Source organism: Gracilinanus agilis, chromosome 1 (genome assembly GCF_016433145.1).
Source record: "Gracilinanus agilis isolate LMUSP501 chromosome 1, AgileGrace, whole genome shotgun sequence".
Lineage (NCBI taxonomy): Eukaryota > Metazoa > Chordata > Mammalia > Didelphimorphia > Didelphidae > Gracilinanus > Gracilinanus agilis.
The window spans coordinates 544,777,343-544,801,236 of record NC_058130.1 but is presented as its reverse complement, the minus strand read 5'-3'; the positions used below and the strand labels follow the sequence as shown (position 1 = coordinate 544,801,236).

Genomic DNA, 23,894 nt, shown 5'->3' with positions numbered 1-23,894 from the left:
ATAGATATAGATATAGATATAGATATAGATATAGATATAGATATAGATATAGATATAGATATAGGTATAGGTATAGGTATAGGTATAGGTATAGATGGATAGATATAGATATAGATATAGATGGATAGATAGATGGATAGATAGATGAATAGACAGATGGATAGATAGGATAGCTGGATAGAGAGAGATATAGATAGATGGATAAATAGGATGGATGGATAGATAGATAGATGGATAGATGGATGGATGGATGGATAGATAGATAGATAGATAGATAGATAGATAGATAGACAGACAGACAGATAGACAGACAGAGATGGATGGATAGAGATGAATAGGTAGGTGGGTAGGTAGGTAGGTAGATAAAGAGGAATGGATAGTGATAGAGAGAGAGAGATAGGAATAATTGATAGATAGATGAATGGATGGATAGAAAGATGGCTAGATAGACAAACAGATTAGACAGACAGACAGATGGATGGATAGACAGACAGACAGACAGACAGACAGACAGATAGATAGATAGATAGATAGATAACCAAGAAATGATAGATAGATTCATAGATGATAGATAAATGATGAGTGATAGATAGATGGGTAGATAGAATTTTAAAGTGTTTAGCACAGTACCTAATATATAGTAAGCACTCTATAAATGTTAGCTATTATAGATAGATACAGAGACACAAAGAGACAGACAGACAGATAGATAGAGATACAGAGATAGATAGATGGACAGATAAATAGATGACCAAGAAATGATAGATATAGATGATAGATTGATAGATAAATGATAAATGTAAGTTGATAGAATTTTAAAGTGCTTAGCACAGTAGCACAGTGCCTACTATACAGTAAGTACTACATAAGTGTTAGTTATTAGAGAGAGAGAGAAAATTTAATTAAAAAATATCAAGGAAGCCATTGGGTACAGCTCTGTTTGAAAATTCCAGGACAGCATCCAAATGCCCTTTCAGTTGTGTCTCTGATTTTTTTTAAAGAAACATATTGTAACATTTCTGTTTTGCTACAATAGATACATAGATCCGACAATTGTCACTCTCCTGCTAGAAGTTCCAGGGGCCCCTCTGGCCTCTCAGATAAAATGCAAACATCTCTCTCTGGCATCAAGAGCCCTTCACAGTCTGGCTCCAGCTGGCCTCTCCCAACTTACAGCACATCACTCTCCTTCACATACCCTGCGTTCCAGCCAAACTGGCTTGCTTGCTGTTCTCCTCACAGGACATTCTCTCTTCTCTCTCTTTGCCTTCGCACAGGCTGTCTGTTCCCCACTCCTGGAAGGAGCTTTCTCTTCACCTCCCCCTTCTAGAATCCCAAGCTGCCTTCAAAACTAAGCTCTAGGGCAACCTCCTACAGGAGGCCCTGCTGGATTCTCCCAGTGCTTAAAGGAAACGTTACTCTGGTGTTCACTTGTTTTCTATCTGTGTCCAACTCTCTGTGACCCAATTTGAAGTTTTCTTAGGAAATATACTGGAGTGGGTTGCCATTTCCTTTTCCAACCCATTTTACAGATGAAGTAAAAAGTTAAGTAACTTGCCCAGGGTCACATAGCTAGGAAGTAGCTGAGACCAGATTTGAACCCAGGACCTCCCATTCCTAGACCTGATTCTCAATTCACTGAGCCATTTAACTGTCCCCCAGGAGATATTTCTTAATGGAAGAGGGATTGGCTTATCACTTTCCAACAGTGCAGGCCAATCACTGGATGAGATTTGGGCAAGGGGGAGCACAATGCCCCCACTGGCACCATTAACATACACCTTCAGCCAAGTGAATATAAAAGGAAAAATAGAGTCCAACTCTCACCAAGGACCCAGGGTCTCTGGATTAATTGATCTTTTTTAGAAACCCTTATATCCTGTCTTAGAATCAATCCTGGGTTTAGGTTCCAAGGCAGAAGAGCAGTACAGACTGGGCAATTGAGGTTAAGTGACTTGCCCAGGGTTACAAAGCTAGGAAATGACTGAGGCCAAATTTGAATCCAGGATCTCCCTTCTCTAGCCCTAGCTCTCAATGCACTGAGCCACCCAGCTGCCCCAGATTAATGATCTTTTGGCTTCAAATTGCCTTGTTGCCATTACAAAGATTTTGAAGGTTAAGGCAAAGGTTGATCTGTTGGCTTTTATTTTTAATTCTATCTCCAGTGCCACAATAGAGTGATATTTAAACAGCTCCTACAGGCTGATGCCCTACAGTTTCTCCAGATTGACAGCTGCAGACTGGGAAGTGTCAATGAAAATCTCTCTGTGTTACTGATGGCCAAAAAATTTCAAAGTAAGGGTTTGGAAGAAGTTGAAAATCAACCAATCATTTTTCCCTGAGTAGACAAAGTTAATAGATTACCCTGCGATTCCTTCTGCTATCCTTATTTTTAATTCATATGTGACTGTTGGCCCTGAGATGGATTTTATGTCTGGTCAAAGACCAGTTTGACCACGGCTAATGAATTTGTTGGCCATTGCAGCTCTGGAAATCCATCTGTTAAGTGATAGGAGGGTTGCCATCTACAGGAGGGAAAGGATTACTCCATAAAATTGTACATCCTTAAAGGATAAAAGTGAATGTATTTTTCTTCTTTGATTTTTGGTGCCACCTAACCCTTAATCTGAAGTATCTAACTCTTTAATCCTGAAATGTCATTTTCCTAAATATACTAATGAATATTAATGAATGGATACTAATGAGCTACCCATAGTCAATCAAAAAATTACATTTTCACCTTCTAACTTACTTTGAGCAATTTCCCTTTTTTATTTTATCTGATTTTAATACATTAAATTGGAGTTTGTCTGTTTTCTTTCAGTTCCTGTTTGCCCCCATGCTGGAGGAGTTGGTCTTTGTGAATTGGTACAGCACTTAATAGTATTTGACTATATTTCAATATCTGGAAGCCTTGAAAACAGGTCAGTAATACACTCTCGAAAATCATAGAATTTTTGTCTTTCAAGGGACCTTAAACAATCTCAGTTAAGACTGGGTTCTGCTTTTCCAACCAGGTTACCTTTTTTCCTCCAGATTTTTAGGATAAAAGGTAACCTGATTGGAGGAGAGGTTATGAGTGAAAGAATGAAAGAATGAATGAAAAAGGAATTTATGAAGTGCTTGTTGTGTACAAAGCACTGAGAATACAAAGCGAAAAGCAAGGCAGTAGCTGCTCTAAGAAGGAGAGCTCATACACTACAATTCCTGTGGAAGAGCTCAGTGGTCTGCTGGGTGCAGTAGCAAGGCAGGTGGTAATCCCTTAAAGCCCTTTTTATTGATGAAATTATATCCATTTCTGATCTTGAACTGTGGAAAGACTTTGGTTTGGAGAATTTTCTTCTTTTGGGTCTTCAGCAGCAATGGCTGCATTGGAAGTGAGAGCTGCAGCACCTACGGAGACAGGTGCCAAGTTGAGTCATGAAAAGGTTGCTCCCTTGGATGATGTCTTCAGGGATTGTGCTGAAATCAGGACTTGTGGTCTGGGGATGAATGCTTGTCCTGAGACTCTTGATCTGAACCTGCCTTTCCATGGTTGTCGGTCCTAAGTTAAAAAGCCTACATTGACTGATTCTCCAAAAATCAGTAGCAACAACATTCTTTTGTTTTGTTTTGTTTTAAATCCTAACCTTTGCTTTTATAATCAATATTGTGTATTGCTTCATCAGTGAATGGAGCTATCTCCTGATTCACGTTGTAGGTTTGTACTGTCACAAATTATGTGGCTAAAATTTGTAGGAACCTCAAGGGCCACTTGGGCCAAACCCTTGATTTTACAGGTGAGGGAATGAAGTTCCAGAGAAAATGATTTACCCAAGGCTACATAGGTAGTAAGGGGTAGAGCAAGGTAGTGAGCTAGTGTAATAGACTGGGTGATGAACTTGAGATAGGAAGACAAGTTCAAATCCTGCTTCAGATACTTACTTAGCTATATGATCCTGGGAAACTCACTGAGCCTTAAAGTGCTCTATAAATATTTATTATTGTTGCTTACAGAATCATGGAACTTAAAGCTCTAAGAAACCTTTGAAAATACCTCCATTCACAAATGGACAAATTAAGGCCCAGAGAGACTAAGGGGGTACCTAAAATCTCACAGTGTCAGAGCCAGGATTTTAAATTTGAGTTTTCTCCATTGCAACAAACTAGCTCTCATAGTTTGCTTATGTATTGACTAAAGGGGCTTCCTGTGGCATAGAAGCCTTTTCTGTGGAATTTCATGGACCCGTTAGGAAACAGGGACCCCATTTCTTGCTGGTCATCCTTTAATAGTAGTGACCCTAAGCACCACACCATTGGTGGTTAGGACAATTAACAGTTGATTCAGTGGGTTCGCAACAAGAAAGACTAGTTTGTGAAATGCTGACTAAAACACTAATATCATTACATTTCCTAAATTACTTCTCTTCCACTAGGCCCCAGTCCCTCTCACTATAGCTCCTTCTTCTAGGAATAGAAATTGAGGAGGGGATAAGTTCCCATACAAATTGATGCCCTTCTGCTCAATGGCATAAAGTTCAATGGCAAATAAGATGAAACATACAAACATCCCCCCATAACATCTGGGCAAAGTGGAGGGAGAGAGAGTGATCCTCTGCTATATCAGCTCAAGAAAGACTTCCCCACCCAACAGCTATTTTTCTTAAGCCTCAAACAAGACTGACCCAGTGGACCAGAAAGAATTTTGCTGCAGATTCTTTTCCTCCTGGGAAGCACATATAGTGCCTGTTGGATGATACTTTGAAAAAGTCTAAAAGCATTTTCAAAGAACATCTGACTTATTGTTCTAACTGGTGAGGCATGCTGTTCTTTCCTCTTAGAAAATTAGTAGAATTGGCTTTATCTAATTTATTCACTAATATCCCAATTTGCCATTCTCTCCTAGGATGTGTGAATATGTAGATCATCTGCACGAACACTTTAAATATCCTGTGGTGATCAAAAAAGCCTCCTACATGCCTCCTAAGGTAGGCTGAGAACAATTTGCTTAAAGTGTTTCTAAGCTAGAGCAAGTGGTCTGAATGGCTTCTCTTGACTCTATCTTATGTCTCTAATCGTGTTTAACCTTGGTCTCCATTGCCTGAAGATTAGGTGTATTCCATTTCACCCCTCTCCCCGGGTTCTCCGGTACTCATAAGGTTGAGTGTATCTAGTCTCTATCACTGGTCTAAGTCCCCACAAATTATGTTTAGGGGGTCCCCTGCACCCCACTTCCATTTAATCACTTAAGAGACAGATTAGCTTTAACAGAAGACTATTTATTTCAAAGGTGCAATAAGACGAAATATACAAATAATTCCTCCTCCCATAACAACTGGGCAAGGCAGAGGGGAGAAGGGCATCATCCTCTACTATACCACATCAATTTCCGGGGATGGGACTAACCTACTCCCTATATGGCAGAGTCCCAAGTCTAAAATCTACCCTGAGTCCCAGACACCCTGGCTTCCCCCACTAGACTGACAGCAACATTTGGTCTGCAATCTGCCTCTAAGGCATTGTCTCAAGTTCTCCGGACAGAGGAGATTCCACCATCTGTGCCCAAAAAAAGACAAACAAAGCAGCAGAACTCCAAGTTTGGTACCCTGGGCCACAAGACCTAAAAGGAAAGGGGGGAAGGTAACCCTTCCTTCCCCCTAGCTGGTGCTGCTGTGCAACAAGGACACAAGGAACCAGACCTTCCACCCCCTGGACTATCTGGAGTCTGGGAGTTTGAAAGCTGCCACCAGTGGGAAGAGGCTGTTCTCCCTTATTTAATAGGAGAGCACAGAGTAGCCTCTCCCAGAAGCAGGTCCCTGACATCTCCCACCCCACCTAGGTGGCCTGAGCACGCACCAGAACCCCATTTCATGGATGGCAGTTTGAGGCTGGGCTGGGGGGAATTGAAGAGGGGAAGGAAACCTATAATTTCATTGATATAGAGAATTTCTTTACTAATACAGAACTCTGTTCTGTAAGCTGTCTTCTTACAGAGCAGCCTGCAGACACTGAGAAGGTAAGTGCCCGGCCCTGGGTCACAGCCAGAGTGTATCTGAGGCAACACTTGGATTCAGATTTTCCTGAATCCAGGACCAGCTCTTTACCCACTACACTGTGCCACTTCTCATGGGTGGAATGGCATGAATTGAATTGCTTATTACCTGAATTAAAACTGAATTTAAAAAGCCAGTTAGGAGATTAGTGGAGACTCTGATGATGCCTGTTCATAGCGAGATAGAGATAGATGGAGACAGATAGATAGATGGATGGATGAACTGACAGAAATTCAAATTAGATAAAGGGCTTTTCATTTTATCTCTCGAGTAACAGTTCAAATTTTAGATAATCATAATTGACATTTCCAGGTATGAACTTAGCTCTAATATTTTGTTGGTTTGCTCAATTCATTTTAAAAAGCAGTCAAACTGCAGAGGCTAGGTCGCTCAGTGGATAGAGTGCGAGGAGTTGGGAGGCCCAGGGTTCAAATCTGACCTCAGACACTTCCTAGCTGGGTGACCCTGGGTCATTGCCTAGCCCTTACACAGTATTGATTCTAAAACCAAAGGAATGGGTTTAAAAAAAAAAAAAGTGGTTCAGTAGATAAAATGCCGGATCTGGAGTAGGAAAAATCTGGGTTCAAATGTGGCCTCAGATACTTCCTAGCAGTGTGACCCTGGGCAAGTCACTTAACCCCAATTGCCTAGCCTTTGCTCTACCATCTTAGAGTTATTGCTAAAACAGAAAGTAAGGGTTTAAAAAAAAAAAAGTAAGACATCATGCCTCCACCCGTAGGGGTATTTTTAAGGTCTATAATCAAGAGACTGAACTGTTCATTCATACATGTATCAACAGCATAATTTCTGAGGGTCAGAATGTGGGAGTCATATGTTCCTTTATAAGGTTTCTCCTGTGCTTATATTTTTACAAGAGGCCTCTAGATGGTGCAGTGGAAAGAGAGCCAAGGTTGGAGTCAGTAAGACCCAAGTTCAAATCCTCCCTTAATCACTACAGTTATGAACCTGGGCAAGTCACTCAACCTCCGCCTACTTGTTTCCTTATCTATAAAGTGGGGATAATAATAGCATTTACCTCCAAGGATGGTTGTGAGGATTCAATGAGATATTTGTAAGACTCTTTGTAAGTCTTATAATGGCTAGTTATTGTTATCATTAAAATCTTCAAGATAGGGGCTTAGTAATGAGCCGTGTGCTCTACAAGATAGAAATAAAGTAGTTCATAATATCTGTTAAGTAAGACTTGATTTCCCCTGGATCCCAGACTTCCTTGACACGGGCTTCTCACTAAAGCCCTTTGGACATCATTTCTGTTTTAATAGTTTGCTGAGAATGCTACAGTGATACGTTAGGAAGCTTTTAAAGGGTGAATGAATGGTTTCGACTTCCCGAGAATTTTAAACTTGGAGGGGAAAATGCTGAAAGTTTAGACCTTTGTTCTCTTGCCCATCTATGTTCATTGAGGAAGGGATCTGGGTGACATAGCGGACAGAGCACTGAACTTGAGTCAGGACGATGAGTTAAAGTTATGCCACGCTAAGGGGGGTTGGGGGAGAGGGAAAGAACATGAAATATGCAACTATGGGGAAATATTAAAAATAAAAAAAAATAAAGTTCTGCCACAGACATCTAAGACAAATAATAATGGCTAGCATTTATATAGATTTAAGGTTTGCAAAGTGCCATACATATTTTCTCATCCCCCTAAACTATCAACCTCAATTTACTCATCTGTACAATGGAGGCAATAATAGCACCTACTTTACAGGGTTGCTGTGAAGACTAAATGAGCTATTATTTGTAACTATAAATGTTAGCTATTGTTATCACATTCGATTCATCTGTGGATGGGTATTAAAGGCCCTAATTGCTCATTTCTACCCTTGTAGGCATAATGGTGAAGGCCAAGAAAAGCAGGCAGTTTTTCCAAGTTTATCCTTTAATTTCCCAAGTTCAGTTTGTGAAAACCAGCCTTATTTAAAGTCCTAGAAGTTGATAGACTCAATTGAAAGCGTCTGGGGTCTGATAATTTAAACAGCTCAATTGCTTTACAGATAAGTTTCCATTAAAGAGGTCAGGGTGACTATTTCTGAGAGTAGCAGTATCACTGGGAGGAAAGAAGGTTGACATTTCTGTTCCCTTGAGATGTCACTTTAATTAAAACTATGTTTTTTTTTTATTATTATTAAGGATGCCGGTTATTCCACAGAAATGAAGGAAGAGTCTGTAAAGGAGTACCAGTTTCCAGAGGGCAAAATTTGGCAGAAACTCATGACTGCTCAGAAAAATTAATTTCTCAACCTTACTATGGCTTTTTATTCTCAAACTGATGAATTTTTATTGGGGGGAGAGGGAAGGGGAGCTTGCCTGATTTGACAATAATCTTATCCAAATCACTGTCAAGATTTAACCATTTAGATGTCCTTGAAAGTCTCAAGCCTCACTCTCAAATGATCTGAGCCATACACACTGATTAATTTCTTAAAAGTCAATGATCATGATGAATGCTAATGTGTCCATGTAGTATGGGCACATTTTAAGAAATATATTATCTGCCAGAATGTTTGCTGTCATTCTTTTCTTTGCTGTTTCTACAAATGTTACAATAAAAAAAACAAAGAGCCTTGGAGTCTCTGGGATGGTGTTTAATATGAAATAAGGGAAAGGACAGAATAGTGAGATTTCAAAGGCATTTTCCGGCAGCTCCTTCTGGTCTCTACTTCTGTTTATTAGAAAGAACAAGTAAGAGAAAACTGGTCCCGTTTCATTTTTTAACATGAAAATACCAAGAATTGTGGATCTTAAAAAAAAAAAGTCACATCAAGTGGGGATGGCTTGGTCCTGAGGACAGAATGGTGCTGTCAGGCCTGAATGCTGTGCCAGGCCTGGGTGTGGGTCCCTCATGTTGGATGCTTAGAATACAGAGACAAAAATAAAATTAGTCTCTACTTTCAAGCTGCTTGTTTATTTAGATAAAAAAATATTTAGATTATAACACAGAAGAACCAATATTATTAATTTCTTGGCAGAAGAATGATAAAGGCTTGGCAATTGGGAGTTAGGCACTTACCCAGGGTCACAAAGGTAGGAAATATCTGAGCCCAAATTTGAACCCAGGACATCCTGCCTCTAGGATTGGCTCTCAATCCACAGCTAGCTGCCCCTTAAAACATTTACATTCAAGGAGGCAGAACACAAACTGGAGTGAATGGCATTGGGAAACAACCTAAGACCACTGAGAATTATCAAAGAAAACCAGGATGCGCTAAACGGGACCCAGCTTCCTCGCTCCCTAAGGCTCCTTCCTGGCCCTCTCTTATTATGAGAAAAATGGCCTCGAGCATACCCAAGAGCTAGGCTGAGCCAGGGGTATGTCACTACAGAACACAGGCAACTTTGTGACCCATCATTGTTCTAAGAAGATAAACATAGTTCTAAGAAAGTAGGCTATTCTTGGAGGCAAGGCTAAGCCCCCATTCCAGTCCTCTCCTAAGCCAGGCCTTGTGTCAAGGCTGGTACCCCAGAACCAGCAGCTCAATCTCTCTGAAACTCTTTTTATTTCCTATACTAGGCAGCACAGTTCAGTGGCACAATAGATGAGTACTAGGCTTGGAATCAAGAAAATTCATCTTCATGAGTTCAAATCCATCCTGACACCAGCTCTGGTACCCCTGAGCAAGTCACTTGGCCTCAATTTCCTCATCCACAAAATGAGCTTGAAAAGGACATGACAAACCACTCTAGTATTGTTTCAAGAAAACCCCAATAGAGGCAGGTACTACTGAAACAACCCAACAACTTCCCATAGCCATCCACAAAAACAAAAAAAAAGTTGCCAAATCCCCAAAGAACCACTGTAGAAAAGATTATTTTCCTAAAGCCAGAACTAGATGGCCACTTTGTTCTTTCAAACAAGCAAAGCCAGGAGTGGAACTCTGTAAAAAGGGATGGAGAAGCCAGTTTCAGGAAGTATAACCTGATACCTAAAACAGGTTCATGTTGTTTCCATTCATTAGATACCCAACTTTCTCATCTTTCTGGGTGGCAGAAAACATACACTAAGGAAATTTTTAGGAATGGGGGAATAACTACTGACAGTTTTAGCCCTCTTGGACCTTACCCGGCACAGCATTTTGGTCTTCATAAATGCTCCCTTGAGCATGTGCTGATGGGAGCAGCTTACGCTAGCAGTGAGACCTCGCCCAGTGATGGCGAAGCTTTGAGAGACCGAATGCCCAAACTGCAACCTGCATGCCCCATGAGAGCTGCCCCCCCTCCAAACAGGGAAGGGCTCCCATTGGCTGCTGGGCAGAGGGGCAGGTCACATGACAAATGTCCTCAAGGTTCTCCAACACAGGACTAGAGGATTCCTGTGGAAAAGGAAGCAGCAGAAAACACCTACTCAGGAAGAGAACTGCTTTATTTTAACATATACAAAACAAAAACTGCGCCTTGCTTTATAGCCATTTGCTTCTCCTTAGTCTCAGGCGCAGTTATTTTAAGGTGTGTGTGTGCAGGGAACGTGAGCCGTCACGGGGCAAGTTAAAGTTTCTCCACTATATCGTGCCTGCCAAAAAGCGCGCTGTGCAATGCTAAGAAGGTTGGATGACATTCTGGGAAAGATGAAGGGGTTTCAGGCAGGCCCGGGGGCTCACACGGCCATGTCCATCTTAATGGTTGGGTGAGGGTTGTAGCCTTCGATCAGGAAGTCCTCGGCCTTGAAGTCGTCGATGCTTTCAACTTTCCGAAGAATTTTGAGCTTGGGGAAAGGTCTTGGTTCTCGCTGAAGCTAAAAGTAAAGTAAAAAGATAGAAGTCAGATGAGCGCCACACTCAGAGCCGGGCTGTCAGCAGCGCAGGATGGACAATCACCATGCTTTGTTTTTTAGTCCAATACTTGTGTCTCTTCCTGACCCCATTTGAGGTTTTCTTGGCAAATAAGGATAAGGAGACAAACAAGGCTAAGGGGCTTGTCCCAGGGCACACAGCTAAGAAATGTCTGGTCCCGGATTTGAACTCAGGTCCTCCTCACTCCAGGGCTGACGCTTCATCTATTGCACCATTTAGCTGCCCCAAATCACTGTGTCCTTTACTCATGAGGTAGCAATACAGTATATATGACAAAAACTTGATTCTCTACACAGCAGCAACAGATACAGTGCTGGGTCTGGAGACAGAAAGACCTGAGTTTAAATGAATACTTTCTGGCCATGTCACCCAGGACAAGTCATTTCACCTGCCTGCCTCGGTTTCCCCAACTCTCTAATGGGGATAGTAATTGCACTACTTAGCTGTGTCTGGCACACAGGAGGAGCATAATAAATGCATGTTTTTCTTCTTTTCTTCTTACATAGGCAAGGACTGGTAGCTATCCTATCTACTGGTTTTCCTGCATAGACAGGCTAAGAATTTTTTTTATAAAGTTTATTCCCTATTTCCAAAAGACAAACTAATTCTAAGGCCTATATTTTAGAAATAACAAATCACAAAAATTATGACAGTTGTTAACCTAATAATAGTGAATGGTGAATAAACTAAATTTGAAAAGCAGTTGGCCTGCCCGTTAAGATTACTAATATGTACGCACAGCTCGACAGTTACTGCAGACGAATAAGCAAAGGCTGGTTGGGAAAACAATGCACTACCACAGGGACCGACATCTTCACTGTAGATTCCCCCTGTGATTAATACCACATACTTGGAAGAAGGAAAATAAGTAACCCAGAGAATGATAGAAAGACTCATGGTGGGCAATAATAAGCTACAGCATGCAAGACTGCTGTATAAAACAGCATTATCAACAGATAGAAATGGATAGAGCGATAGCTAGACATAGATATAGAACTACATGTATGTGTATATATATACATATGTGTGTACATTTAATACACAACAGTGTTGTTTTAATACCTATATTATGAAATAAAATATACATTTACTATATTATATAGTTACGGCTATAATTTACTATTCATTAAAAATAATATATAATGTAGTGTATATATAACATGTTACAAATTATATGTATTTATTAGCATGTAAATGTTTTGCTACTGAGAAATGCACAAGTTGGCTATATAATGAATATAGACAACATGAAAGTCACCCATAACACACACACACATAGTATATCAACCTTTTTTTTTTTTTTTTTAAATCATCACTTCCCATCTTGGAGTCAGTACTGTGTATTGGCTCCAAGGCAGAAGAGTGGTAAGGACTAGGCAATGGGGGTCAAGTGACTTGCCCAGGGTCACACAGCTGGGAAGTATGGAATTTGAGGCGGAATTTGAACCTAGGACCTCCATCTCTAGGCCTGGCTCTCAATCCACTGAGCTACCCAGCTGCCCCCTATATCAACCTTTTAAAGACAGAGTGCCACCACTTTGCCCCACACAGAGAAAGTACTCCCATTGGGCTGCTGGGCAGAAGGGCGAGGAATGTCCTCAGCAGTGTAGAGGGGGAGGGGAGTGACCTGAGCACTCTGCTCCCCTCCAGCTCTGCCACCTGTAAGCCACCCCCCTGACTCCCTGTGCACTCCTATTGGGCTGCTGGGCAGAGGGGTGGGGGATGTGAAAAACCAGGCATGGTGGAGGAGGTAGTGGCGCATATGCCCACGCAGAGCACCATGTGCCATTTATGGCACCCAGGCCAAAGGTTCACCATCACTGGTATATTTTTATATGTATATTTATATATATTTGACCATTATAAAAACATTTTTTATATATTCAGAAAAATTGTCTCACCTGAATTTTTAGTGGCTCAACATGATTCAAGTATACATGAGCGTCTCCCAGAGTGTGTACAAAATCACCTGGCTAAAATACAATGAGAAGAAACAAGCAGTAATACTGTTAATCTCAACTCAGACCAATGAAAATACATTAGAGTACAAAATCCACTCTTTCCCAAAAAAAAAAATGATGCTAACCAATTCTTTTTTTTTTTTAACATTTTCAAACCCATTAACTTCTGTGTATTGGCTCCTAGGTGGAAGAGTGGTAAGGGTGCGCAATGGGGGTCAAGTGACTTGCCCAGGGTCACACAGCTGGGAAGTGTCTGAAGCCAGATTTGAACCTAGGACCTCCTGTCTCTAGGCCTGACTCTCAATCCACTGAGTGACCCAGCTTCCCCTGTAACCAATTCATTTTTAAAAAATAAGAAAACCACAAGTCATACCAAGTACTTCAATAAATCTTGAACTTACTGTGCTTGTTAAAGAGTTGTTTTTACTATAAAATGTCACAGGATCACTGATTTGGAACCACAAGGTTCCTCAGGTCAAGTTTTAACTTCCCCATTTTAAAGAGAAAACTGAGGCAGACAAAAAAAAAAATTAAATAACTTGCCCAGGGTCAGAGTTAGTGTCTGAGAGAAGTTTGGAATCCCAAACTCCAATCCAGGATCCCATTACCTTTCATAATCATATTTATTTGTGATACCCAGCAAATGAAAGATTTAGTCCTCAGTTTGATTACAAATTTCTTTTTAAAAAGGGGAAGATTGTTTCTTTCTCCATTTAATCTGAAAAAGAACATGATGCAATTATTCCAACAGTGAAGAGTGGGTTCATCTGGCGATGCCAGCTTCAGAAGAAGAGGTTCTCTACCTTCAGGCCTGTGATGTGAGCGATCATGTAGGTGAGCAGGGAGTAACTGGCGATGTTGAACGGCACCCCGAGGCCCATATCTCCAGATCGCTGGTATAGCTGACAGGAAAGCTCACCGTTCACTACGTAGAACTGACAGAGAGCGTGGCACGGAGGCAAGGCCATGAGAGGAAGATCTGAGGCCAGGGACATGAAAGAAGGGAGATGTCAAAGCGTCTATTAGCTGAAACTCTGCCCGCCCTCAGACCTGGCCAAACTGCTCCTGCATCTGTAGTCCAGACATCCCAAAGAGGCGGGAAAAAGATCTATTTGCCCCATTTTTGGCAGCTCTCTCTGCTGCAGCAAAGACCTGGAAAGTGAGGGGGTAGCCACACACTGGGTGAAGGAGCCCTAGCATGTCATGGGAAATGATCACGCCGAAAGAAATGATGCGGGATGAGAAACCTAGAAAGACTCGGATGCACTGATGCAGAGGGAAGAGAGCAGAAGCAGGGGGCACTGTAGACAGGAACAGCAAAGCCAGGGTGGCAGGTAGCCCTGAGGAGCTCGTGAGGAAAGCCCCATCCCGGGCAAGGAGGATCACTGGAGATCAGGTCACAGGCGCCGTCCGCCATCTGTCACTGTTTCCTTCAGGGGTTTTATGGCGTGTGTGATATGGGTCGTCTGTCTGGGCGTGGAGTGGGGAATATGGAATGACCGCACAAAAGTGCTGATATAACCCCAAACAGACCATTTACTGCTTCTGGGAAGTGGGGACAAGAGGAGAGGGAGAGAATCTGAATCACAAAGTGTCAGGAAAATTTGTTTTTATGTGTATTGGAAAAAAGTGAAAGTTTTGAAAAAAGCATATTAGGACAGCTCCAAAACCCTGAAATATATAAGACAGATTAAAAAGCATGCCAGCTCTATGTTGTGCTCATCTCACTTGCCCTCAAAATATCCTAACTGGCATTATATAGCATTTTAAGGTTACAAAGTACTTTGCTAATATTACTTCATTAGATCCTCACAATTACCTTGGGTGGTAGGTACTATTATTATCTTCATTTTACAAAGAGGAAACTGAGTCAGGCAGAGGTTAAATGACTTGCCCAGGGTCACAGAGCTACTACATATCAGGTCTTCCCAATTCCCAGTTTAGTACTCTTATCCACTGCAGTGATGGTAAGACTAGAAATTATTTGTGGCAAGTGACTTCTATATTTTACTTTGTATCCCTGATGCCTGGCAGATAATTTGTTGTGCAGTCAGTCCAACTCTTCATAAGCCCATGTGGGGTTTTCTTGGCAAAGATACTGGAATGGTTTGTCATTTCCTTCTCCAACTCATTTTACAGAAGAGGAAACTGAGGCTAACAGGGGGAAGTGACTTGCTCAGTGTCACCCAGCTGTAACTGAGTCCAAATTTGAGCTCAGGAAGAAGAGTCTTCCTGACTCCAGGCCTGGCACTCTCTCCAGCGTGCTACCTCACTGGCACATAACAGTAGGTGTTAAATAAATGCATTCTTCCTAGCTTGGAAGAAGGAAGGCTCCAAGCTTCCACATTCAGTTTCTTTCTCTCGGGATAGCAGGGATTCCAGGGAAACACCACCACCCACCCCTGGCTTGGTGCCATTTCCTGGGCTGTTGTGGGACCACGCCATACCTGAGCTGCTATGTGGAGCTAACACAGAACCATCTTATTCTTAACAGCTGATTTAGATCACTAGTGAAACAGACTAGAAGGGGGCAGCTGGATGGCTCTGTGGGCTGAGAGCCAGGCCTAGAGATGGGAGATTCTGGACTCAAATCTGGCCTGAAGACACTTCCTAGCTGTGTGACCCTGGACAAGTCATTTAACACCCACTGCTCAGCCCTTATTGCTCTACAGATTCTAAGACAGAACATAAGGATTTAAAAAAAAAAAGAAATAGACTAGAGCTTGCCAACATTCTCTGTTAATGTGCCTTCCCAGAAGGGAACTAAGAGATCTTTTGCCCAGGTATCTGTCAGTCAAAGGTTCAAAGAAAGTCTGTATCCTCTACCAACATATGTTTTTGAAAAACCAGCAAGTGCTGGTGGCTGCTACTATGATTATGATTTCTTTTAGGAGGTAGTCTACCTTTCGGATTCCAAGCGCACATAATGATCCTTCTGTCATCAGGGTTGGTTTTGATTTTGTCAATGACTTTTTGTAGCTGATCCACTCCTTGCCCAGAATAATCTGAAAGAAAAAAATTCCAGAAATATTTATAACAATAGGAAGAGAAGAGAAAGAACACAAAAAATTGAAGAATCCTAGAAGAAATAGACCTTAACCTCCCACTCTAAAATGTTCAAATCAGGAAATAGCTTCTTCTAGCACTTGAGTTCTCCTTGTTGGAAGGTTCTTTCTTACCTTGAACTGAGGATTCAAACTGAGATCTATGATGCCTGCCCTATTGTCCTGCTCCCTAACAGTTTTTACTTGATTCTATATTAGAAGAAAAAAAAGTTTAAAGCATTATAAGCTTATTTCAAAGACAGCAGAGTTAAATGAAGCAAACTATGTCCTCAAAGAGATTCCAAGTAGAACAGTGGAGACAATGGATAAAATCAAACAGGTCAAGCCCCTGGAATTTATTGTGGGTGGAAATGCTATGTTATTTCTTATTTTTTTTAATTCAATTTTATTTCCTGCTCCAAATTCTCTCCTAATCCTGAGAAAGCAACAATAAAGCCCATTACACATAGGCATAGTCATGCAAAACAAATTCTGTTATTTCTATATGTGTAAAACAGGTAGATCATTATAAATCTACAAAGAAAAACATGGAAAAGCAAGGAGATGTACCAGACAGACTACCAAAAACAGGAAGGTCAGTCATTTTAGTTCTGCAAAACATTTGTTGGGAGTATGTGCAAAGTTTAGAAAGAGAAACAGACAAACACAGGAATCCCAGAGCTTTAAAAAGGGTATAAATATTTGGAGTCTGTGGAATGGGCCCATTTGCCTGATGTCTTGGGTTCAAATGCCACCTCTTCTAAAAACTGGAAATTTAGAGTATGTCCATCAATTGGGAAATGGCTGAACAAATTGTGGTATATGATGGTGATGGAGTACTATTGCTCTACAAGAAATGAAGAGCAGGATGACTTCAGAAAGATCTGGAAAGACCTGTGCTGAACTGATGAAGAGTGAAGTAAACATATTGTACAATGTTCAACTAGGAGACTTAGCTATAATCAGCAATACAATGATCTAGGCCAGTGGTTCCCAAACTTTTTTGGCCTAACGCCCCCTTTCCAGAAAAAATATTACTTAGCCCCCTGGAAATTAATTTTTTAAAAAAATTTTAATAGCAATTACTAGGAAAGATAAATGCACCTGTGGCCATCACCAGTCCCCTGGATTGCTGTAGCACCCACCAGGGGGCAGTGGTGCCCACTTGGAATCACTGATCTAGTCCAATTCTGAAGGTTATTATGACAAGAATGCTGCCCACCTCCAGAGAACCATTCGAGTGTGAATATGGATCAAAGCATACTATTTTTCACTTTATTTGTAGTTTTATTTTTGTGTTTTGGTTTCATTAATATTCTCTCACAATAATAACCAATATGGAAATTTATTTTGCATGATCATATATGTATAAACCAAATGAAATTGTCTACCATCTCAGGGAGGGGGGAGGCAAGGTAGAGGAGGCAATTTGGATCTTAATTTAGATCTAATTTTAGAAAACACATGTTGAAAATTGTTATATGTAATTAGGAAAATAAAATATTAAAACAAACATCAGTAATATAACACAAATACATGGATATTAAAACATCTTCAAGCTACATCAAAAAAACCCACTTCGTGTGACTTTAGGCATTTTACCTCCTCAGGTCTCAGTTTCCTCAATCTGTAAAATGAGTTTGGAGTAGATGACCTCGGAGGCTCCTTCCAACTCTGTGCATGATCCCCCTATGAAGGAGGTGCTTTGGGGTTCAGCTTGGGAAGCTATTTCTTGCTTCTTAGGCATTTCTTCACCCAGCCCAGAACAGAGACATTTTCCCAAGAGACCTTGTGTGGGTACAGGCCAAGAATGTTTGGTTTTTTTGCTCCCTGAGTATACATTTCTTATTTCCCCACACTCTTGTCTGAAATAATAGAATACACCTACGCTCCTGGCAACACCAGTGGAAACCTGACTCATTGCTTTAGTCTCCTCACCTGTGTTCATCTCTTTGTATTCTGCTCCAAAATGTCTCCACTGGAAGCCATATACTGGTCCCAAATCTCCTTCTTCTCTGGCAGTGAAGCCCAGGTTGTCCAAAAAGTCACGCGACCCATTGGCATCCCAGATCTTCACCCCCTTGGCGGAGAGCTCCTTACCATTTGTGCAACCCTAGAGAAGAAGGGAAGGAAGCCCAGTCACTACACTCACCTGTCAGGAAACTTGAGAGCCTGGCAAGGTGGCACTGCCCACCCCGGGAATCCCTGTCTCTGGGAAAGCATCGAGGGGCACTTCTATTGCCCAGGCTTCTGAGAGAGGCAGGATGGTGCAAGGGGAGCCGCTGCATCACATGCAACAAGTCCCTTCATTTCTCTGACCCAAAGCCTCCTTACCTTTAAAATAGCAACAACATGGATGGCACCTGCATCGTACCCTCACCAGGCCATGATGGGGACTGAATGAAATAATGGCTCACATGTTTACTTCACAGTGTATGAGAGGTTGTCTCTCTACCTTATCAGGTAGAGGCCACGAAGATATTATTCCCTTTCTCCAGATGAGATAATGCTCAGAGTAAAAAGTACCACATAAATTGTAAACTGAGAAGGCCTGTGAGGTGGCACAGCAGGTTAAGAGTGCTGTGTGACCCTGGGCAAAAGGCACTTAACTGCCTCCGTTTCCTCATCTGTAAAAATAATCTACAGAGAAAGAAATGGCAAATCACTCTGGTATCTTTGCATAAGGCAGGACTAAACAACAACAAAAGAAAAATAAATTAAATGTCAATGTATCTCCCAACAGCAGATTCCTATTTCTCACCCTTCCCTCATACCTTCAATCTAAAAAGATGACCTCTCTCTTTAATTCAATTATTCCTTTAACTTTTTGCCTTTTCTAAACTGGATTTGAATCAATTTTTCAAAATACTATCCCCTTTGATACATTTTTTCCCACCTCCCAAATACCCATTCTTTTCTCATAAAAGTCAAGAAAGAGGTTGCCTTGCTTGGAACTTTCCCATTTCTCTAATCCTTTCAATCTAAGCAAGATTTATTAGGCACCAAAGTAAATCAATGATCAAATCAAAAGATAAAAACAATGGTCTCTCTCAAAGAAGTTACACAACAACTAAATGTGTTTGAGGGATGCACTGAAGAAGAGATTAAACTAGGGAGGGATAAAGTTCAGAAAGTGTGCCCTTCCAAGGGTGGCCAGTTATCCCTCCCTCTTCTAACCTCAAGGAGGACCTGGAAGAGAATTTTACTAGCTGTTGGCTTCTAGGCCAGGGGAACATAATGTGCAAATTACACATTAGAACTAGATGAAATTATGGAATGGATGCTAAACCTGAAAACTAGGATGAGCCACATTCTGGCCAAGCAAAGGTGTGGAGATAAAGAGGATTAAGTGACTTGCCCAGGGTCACTGGGCTTGGAGTCTCTTGAGGCTAGATTTGAACTTAGGCAAATTAGTCTTCCTGACCCCAGACCTGATACTCTATCCACTGTGCCACCTAGCTGCTCAGATGTGAAAGTCAGAAAGACTAGCATTAGAGAGACCAGTCAAGAGGCTATTTTAATAGTGCCAACAAAGAGTTAATGTGGGATTAGTGTCCCAGCATAAAATGATCCAGGACAACTCTGAAGGACTTCTGACAATGAATACTATCCACTTCCAGAAAAAGAACTGTTGGAATCAGATGCAGATCAAAGGATACTATTTTTTACTTTAGTTTACTTAAGTATCTTAATTTATAGATACTTATCTTAATTTATAGAGCAACAAAATAGGATAAGAGAAAAAGGACAAACAGTGAGGAAAAATAGAATGGAGGGAAATACACAACTGGTAATTGTAACTTGGAATGTGAAGGGGATGAATTCACCCATAAAACACAAGGGAATATAGTGGAAGGTTAAAAAACCAAAACCCCAACTATATGTTGTATAGGAAACACATTTTAAAAATGTGAGACACTCATAGAATAAAAATAAAGGGCTGGAACAGAACATACTATTGGCAGGAACAGATAGCACTCATGATCTCAGACATAAGTTAAAGCCAAAATGGATTTAATTATTTATAGCTGCGCTCTTTGTAATAGCAAAAAAATTGGAAAATGAGGGGGTGTCCCTCAATTGGGGAATAGCTGAATAAACTGTGGTATATGATGGTGAAGGAATACTACTGTGCCATAAGGAATAATGAATTGATGGATTTCTAGAACTGGAAAGATGTCCATGAACTGATGTGGAATGAAATAAGTAGAACTAGGAGAACATTGTACACAGTAACTGAAACAATGTGGGACAATCAAATGTGATTTGACTTTGTTACTACAAGCAATAAGTGTGATTTAGGGGTTTGGTTTTAAAGGATTGGTTGCTCTTTTAAGAAAATGAATAATCTGGAAATGGGCTCAAGTGATATCTATATATGTATAACCCAATGGTCTTGTCAACGCCAAGAGCAGGGAGGGATGAGAGAAGGAAAAAAATATGAATCATGGGAATTGAAAGGAGTATACTTTCTTCTCAAAGGTACATGGTACCCTTACAAAAATCGACCATATTAGAGAACAAAAACTTTATAGTAAAAATTCTGAAAAGCAGAAATATTAAATGCATCATTTCCAGACCATAATGCAATAAAAATTATATGTAAAAAGGGACCATGGAAACAAAGTAAAAATTAATTGGAGATTAACAAAGAATGAGTGGGTTAAAGAACAAGGCATAGAAACAAAAAATAATTTTATTAAAGAGTCATGTTTTGTTCCCAATTGCATGTAAAAACAAATTTATCACTCATTTTCTAAAATTGAGTTCTAAATTGTCTCACTTCACCTGTCTGCCTTAGTTTCCTAACCTGTAAACTGATAATAACAATAGCACCTACCTCTCAGGATTGTTGTGAGAAAAAAGTGAGAGATATTTGGTAAGTGCTTTGCAAATCTTAAAGTGCTAGCTATTATCAGTAGCAGAATCATTATCACAAAGCTATTATTGTTATATTGTAATAATCAGATTTTTTCCAAAAAGTTCACAGATCCAAGATTAAGAGCCCTTTAAGGCCAGGTCCCATTCTAAATCTAATTCTATGAAGAAGGCCCAGAGAAGGTTAACTAACACAGGTTCTAAGTAGGTGACAGAGCAAGAACCCAAAAGTCCTGTTCCTCCAACTCCAGCCTTCTTTCTACTGAGCCAAGGGAACAGAGCCTGCCAGGATAAAGGGCAGCTCAGTCTGTTCTCTGCTCTCTCATCTGTGAAAGTGACTGCCCCAAATGACTTCTATTGTTTTTCTGTCCTTTTCAGTCTTATTCAACTTGTCATGCCCCCCTTTGGGGTTTTATGAGCAAAGATACAGTATTGGCTTGCTGTTTCATTATCCAGATCATTTGACAGATGAGGAAACTGAGACCAACAGGGTTAAAGTGACCCGCCCAGGGTCAGAGCTAGAAAGTGTCTGAGGCTGGATTTGATTCCAGGTCAGGCACTCTGGCCACTGTGACGCCTAGCTGTCCTAGACTTTTGCCTCAGTGCTACTGAGTCAGGTTCTAGACTCTTTGAGTTCTGGAGTCAAGAGGAGGAAACAGAATCTTTTTGATAAAGGGCTTGAAGATCAGTCAAATGGCTCAATACTTGGGAAAATACATTAAACCTTCCAGGGAGCATCTCCCTAGAAGATCTTCAGGCATTCTTACCTTAATAAACCACAGCAGTTCCTCCAGGACACCCTTCCAGAACACACGCTTGGTTGTCAGCAAAGGAAACTCATCTAGAAAACAATTCCACAAAAAGCATGAGGAGGAAGAAAAAGAGTGCAGACAATCACAGAAAATGGCACTGGGCTATTTTGTGCTGCTACAAAGAGTCACTAGCTTTCAGTTGCACAAAGCCTTGATAAAACCTACATTAGTGGGCAGGTAGGTAGCTTAGTGGATATAACCAGGCCTGGGTTAAATTTGGCCTAAGACACTTCCTAGCTGTGTGACCCTGGGCAAGTCACTTAACCCTGGACTCATGGGGATATTTAAAGCACCTAACTCCCAGGGTTCTTATGAGGATTAAATTGAGAAAATATTTTTAGGGGGTTTGCAAACCTTAAAAAGCTACATAAATGCTGGGTAATATTAAAACAACTTGCTTAAGATCATACAAGTAATAAACTGCAAGGTAAGTACCATCTAGGTGCTAGACTTGGAAGCAGAGGTGGGAGGCCAGGGGTGCATACTCTTTCCCTATGTGGGTTAGGTTTTTTCCATTAAGGCTCTCTGGGAAGGAGATGATTGGGGAATGGCAAGTGACTGAAAAACACAAAATTTCAATAAAAATGCATTTTTAAAAAAATAAGTGACTCTCACAATTCACTTTTCATTTGTGTTTGTCGTTCAGTCATTTAGTTGTGTCCCAACCAATGTGGGGTTTTCTTGTCACATCCTGGAGTGATTTGTCATTTCCTTCTCCAGCTCGATTTTACATGAAGAAACTGAGGCGAATGGGATTAAGTGTCTCGCCCTGGGTGACTGGCCTCTTTAAGTGTCTGAGGCAGGATTTGAACTCTGGAAGTTCTGGCCCAGTGCTCCAGTCACTGCACCGCCTAGCTGCCCTAAACTTTTATTAGGTGGCATCTTAAGGTTGACACCGCGTTTTAGTCACACCCCAGTGACAGGGGTCATGCCTTGGAGCCCAGCTTAACTTAAAGGGAAGAGTGAGGCCCCAATGAGGGGATGGTTCTCCCCTCCCCCCTAAATAAAAGCCAGAGCCGGGAAGGGGTGGGGGCGTCAGGATCCCTAGCTAGGACCCGGCTGGCTTTCTGGGCTGGCCCTCTCCTCACCTCGCAGGTTGTAACGGGCTTGCATGCCGAACACAGACAGGGTGCCGGTGCCCGTGCGGTCCTTCTTCTTGGCGCCATACTGGAGGACGTGCGCTATCTGCTGCAGGTACTGCTTCTCCCCGTGCGGCCGGAGCGGGGGGCTGGGGTCGCTCTCCGGGTTGGCGGCAGAGGCAGAGGCAGAGGCGGCGGCGGCTGCATCATTCTGGGGCTCGCCTTTCGGTTCTGGGACCGACTGGCTCGGAAGCTCGGAACCTAGGGCGGGCATGGCTGCAGCGCGGGAAAAGAGAACTGGTGAAGTAACTGTAGCTCGGGACCCACTGGTTGGCGCCTTTTCTCTTAATTTTGGGAAACGCCTCTTCCTGCTGCAAAAAAAAAAAAACAACGGAATTTCCTCTCCCAGAAGACCCCTGGATGAGGCGCCGTGGCCGCAGCCTGCGTACAGGGGGCGCCCTGGGGGGTTCAACTTACGCGACCCTACCCCTACCCACACAGCGCTTTCTCCTCAGTCTCCCAGAGCTCTTCGTTATTCAGCCCCGGCACCTAGCTCTTGTCAGAGGCGGCTCAACCCGAGGATTAACATTTGGGGATCAGAAGAGCTTGCAAAGCGCCCCTTTTAACCTCCTGCATCACCAAGGCCTCTTTTAGCCTCTACACTTTATTTCCGACCCCGTAATCTTGGATCCGGGGACTCTTAAGTCTCCTGCCTGCTCCATGAACTAAACATACTCCATTTCTTGCTCAGGACACTTTCTTGATCACCCCAGTGTAGAATGTTCTTCCTCCCTTCTACCGACCTCCCTGGTTTCTTTCAAGTCCCAACTAAAACCCCACCTTTCACGTACAGGAAGCCTTCCCCCAACACCTCTCTATTCCAGCGCCTAGCTAAGTTTGAGATTCCCTTCAGGGTGTATTCTCACAGGAACGAGGTCAAGCTTTGGGGTCTCCATCTTTCGAGCTGAATAAACTTGGGCTTAATCAGATCTTACTAGGCTACAAGTTTGAGGTTTCTAGATTCCATGTGGACGTATTTGTTTGGTCCTATTAGATTGTAACCTCCTAGAGGTTAGGTACTGCCTTTTGCCTTCCCCAGGATTTAGTAGTGTCTAGCACAGGGATCGGCAACCTTTTTGGCCGAGAGAGCCATAAATGCCACATTTTTTAAAATGTAATTTCGTGAGAGCCGTATAGTGCTCACAGTGTGCGCTCCAGTAAAAAACAATTGACTTTATGGCTCCTGCAGAAAGAGCCATATCTGGCTTGAGAGCCATAAG

At 41.8% G+C, this 23,894-nt stretch overlaps 2 protein-coding genes across 8 annotated transcripts in view; one reads left to right on the top strand and one right to left on the bottom strand.

Moving 5' to 3' along the window:
• Nucleotides 1-8,617, top strand: part of ENOSF1 (enolase superfamily member 1) — a 54,859-nt gene extending 46,242 nt beyond the window's left edge. For 3 of the 6 annotated variants that reach the window (XM_044666678.1, XM_044666662.1, XM_044666696.1), the window contains 4 exons: nt 2,166-2,295; nt 2,825-2,924; nt 4,886-4,967; nt 8,184-8,617. In XM_044666678.1, the coding sequence (XP_044522613.1) occupies nt 2,166-2,295; nt 2,825-2,924; nt 4,886-4,967; nt 8,184-8,285 (414 nt within the window). In that variant the 3' untranslated portion in view covers nt 8,286-8,617. Of the gene's footprint in view, nt 1-2,165; nt 2,296-2,824; nt 2,925-4,885; nt 4,968-5,942; nt 5,996-8,183 lie in introns of all 6 variants that reach the window. The other 3 variants (XM_044666670.1, XM_044666685.1, XM_044666692.1) reach the window with 3 other exon arrangements.
• Nucleotides 8,618-10,407: 1,790 nt separating this feature from the next.
• Nucleotides 10,408-23,129, bottom strand: TYMS (thymidylate synthetase). 2 transcript variants are annotated; one of them, XM_044658056.1, is made up of 7 exons: nt 22,624-23,129; nt 21,491-21,564; nt 17,784-17,958; nt 15,705-15,806; nt 13,605-13,780; nt 12,742-12,813; nt 10,408-10,782 (listed from the first exon to the last, which is right to left on the bottom strand). In XM_044658056.1, exons 1-7 carry the CDS (start codon nt 22,886-22,888, stop codon nt 10,645-10,647), a joined length of 1,002 nt encoding a protein of 333 aa, XP_044513991.1. In that variant the 5' UTR covers nt 22,889-23,129; the 3' UTR covers nt 10,408-10,644. The 2 variants fall into 2 exon arrangements, with proteins under 2 accessions (XP_044513991.1, XP_044513992.1); XM_044658057.1 differs by lacking the exon at nt 15,705-15,806.
• Between the last annotated feature and the right edge of the window lie 765 nt (nt 23,130-23,894).

Bases quoted from the DNA above. Each gene is read 5' to 3' on its own strand.
- TYMS (XM_044658056.1), bottom strand. From the start codon at position 22,888: ATGCCCGCCCTAGGTTCCGAGCTTCCGAGCCAGTCGGTCCCAGAACCG. The intron at 21,565-22,623 runs GTGAGGAGAGGG...ATTGTTTTCTAG, and splicing joins AGCCCGTTACAACCTGCGAG to ATGAGTTTCCTTTGCTGACA. The intron at 17,959-21,490 runs GTAAGAATGCCT...CTTCTTCTCTAG, and splicing joins AACTGCTGTGGTTTATTAAG to GGTTGCACAAATGGTAAGGA.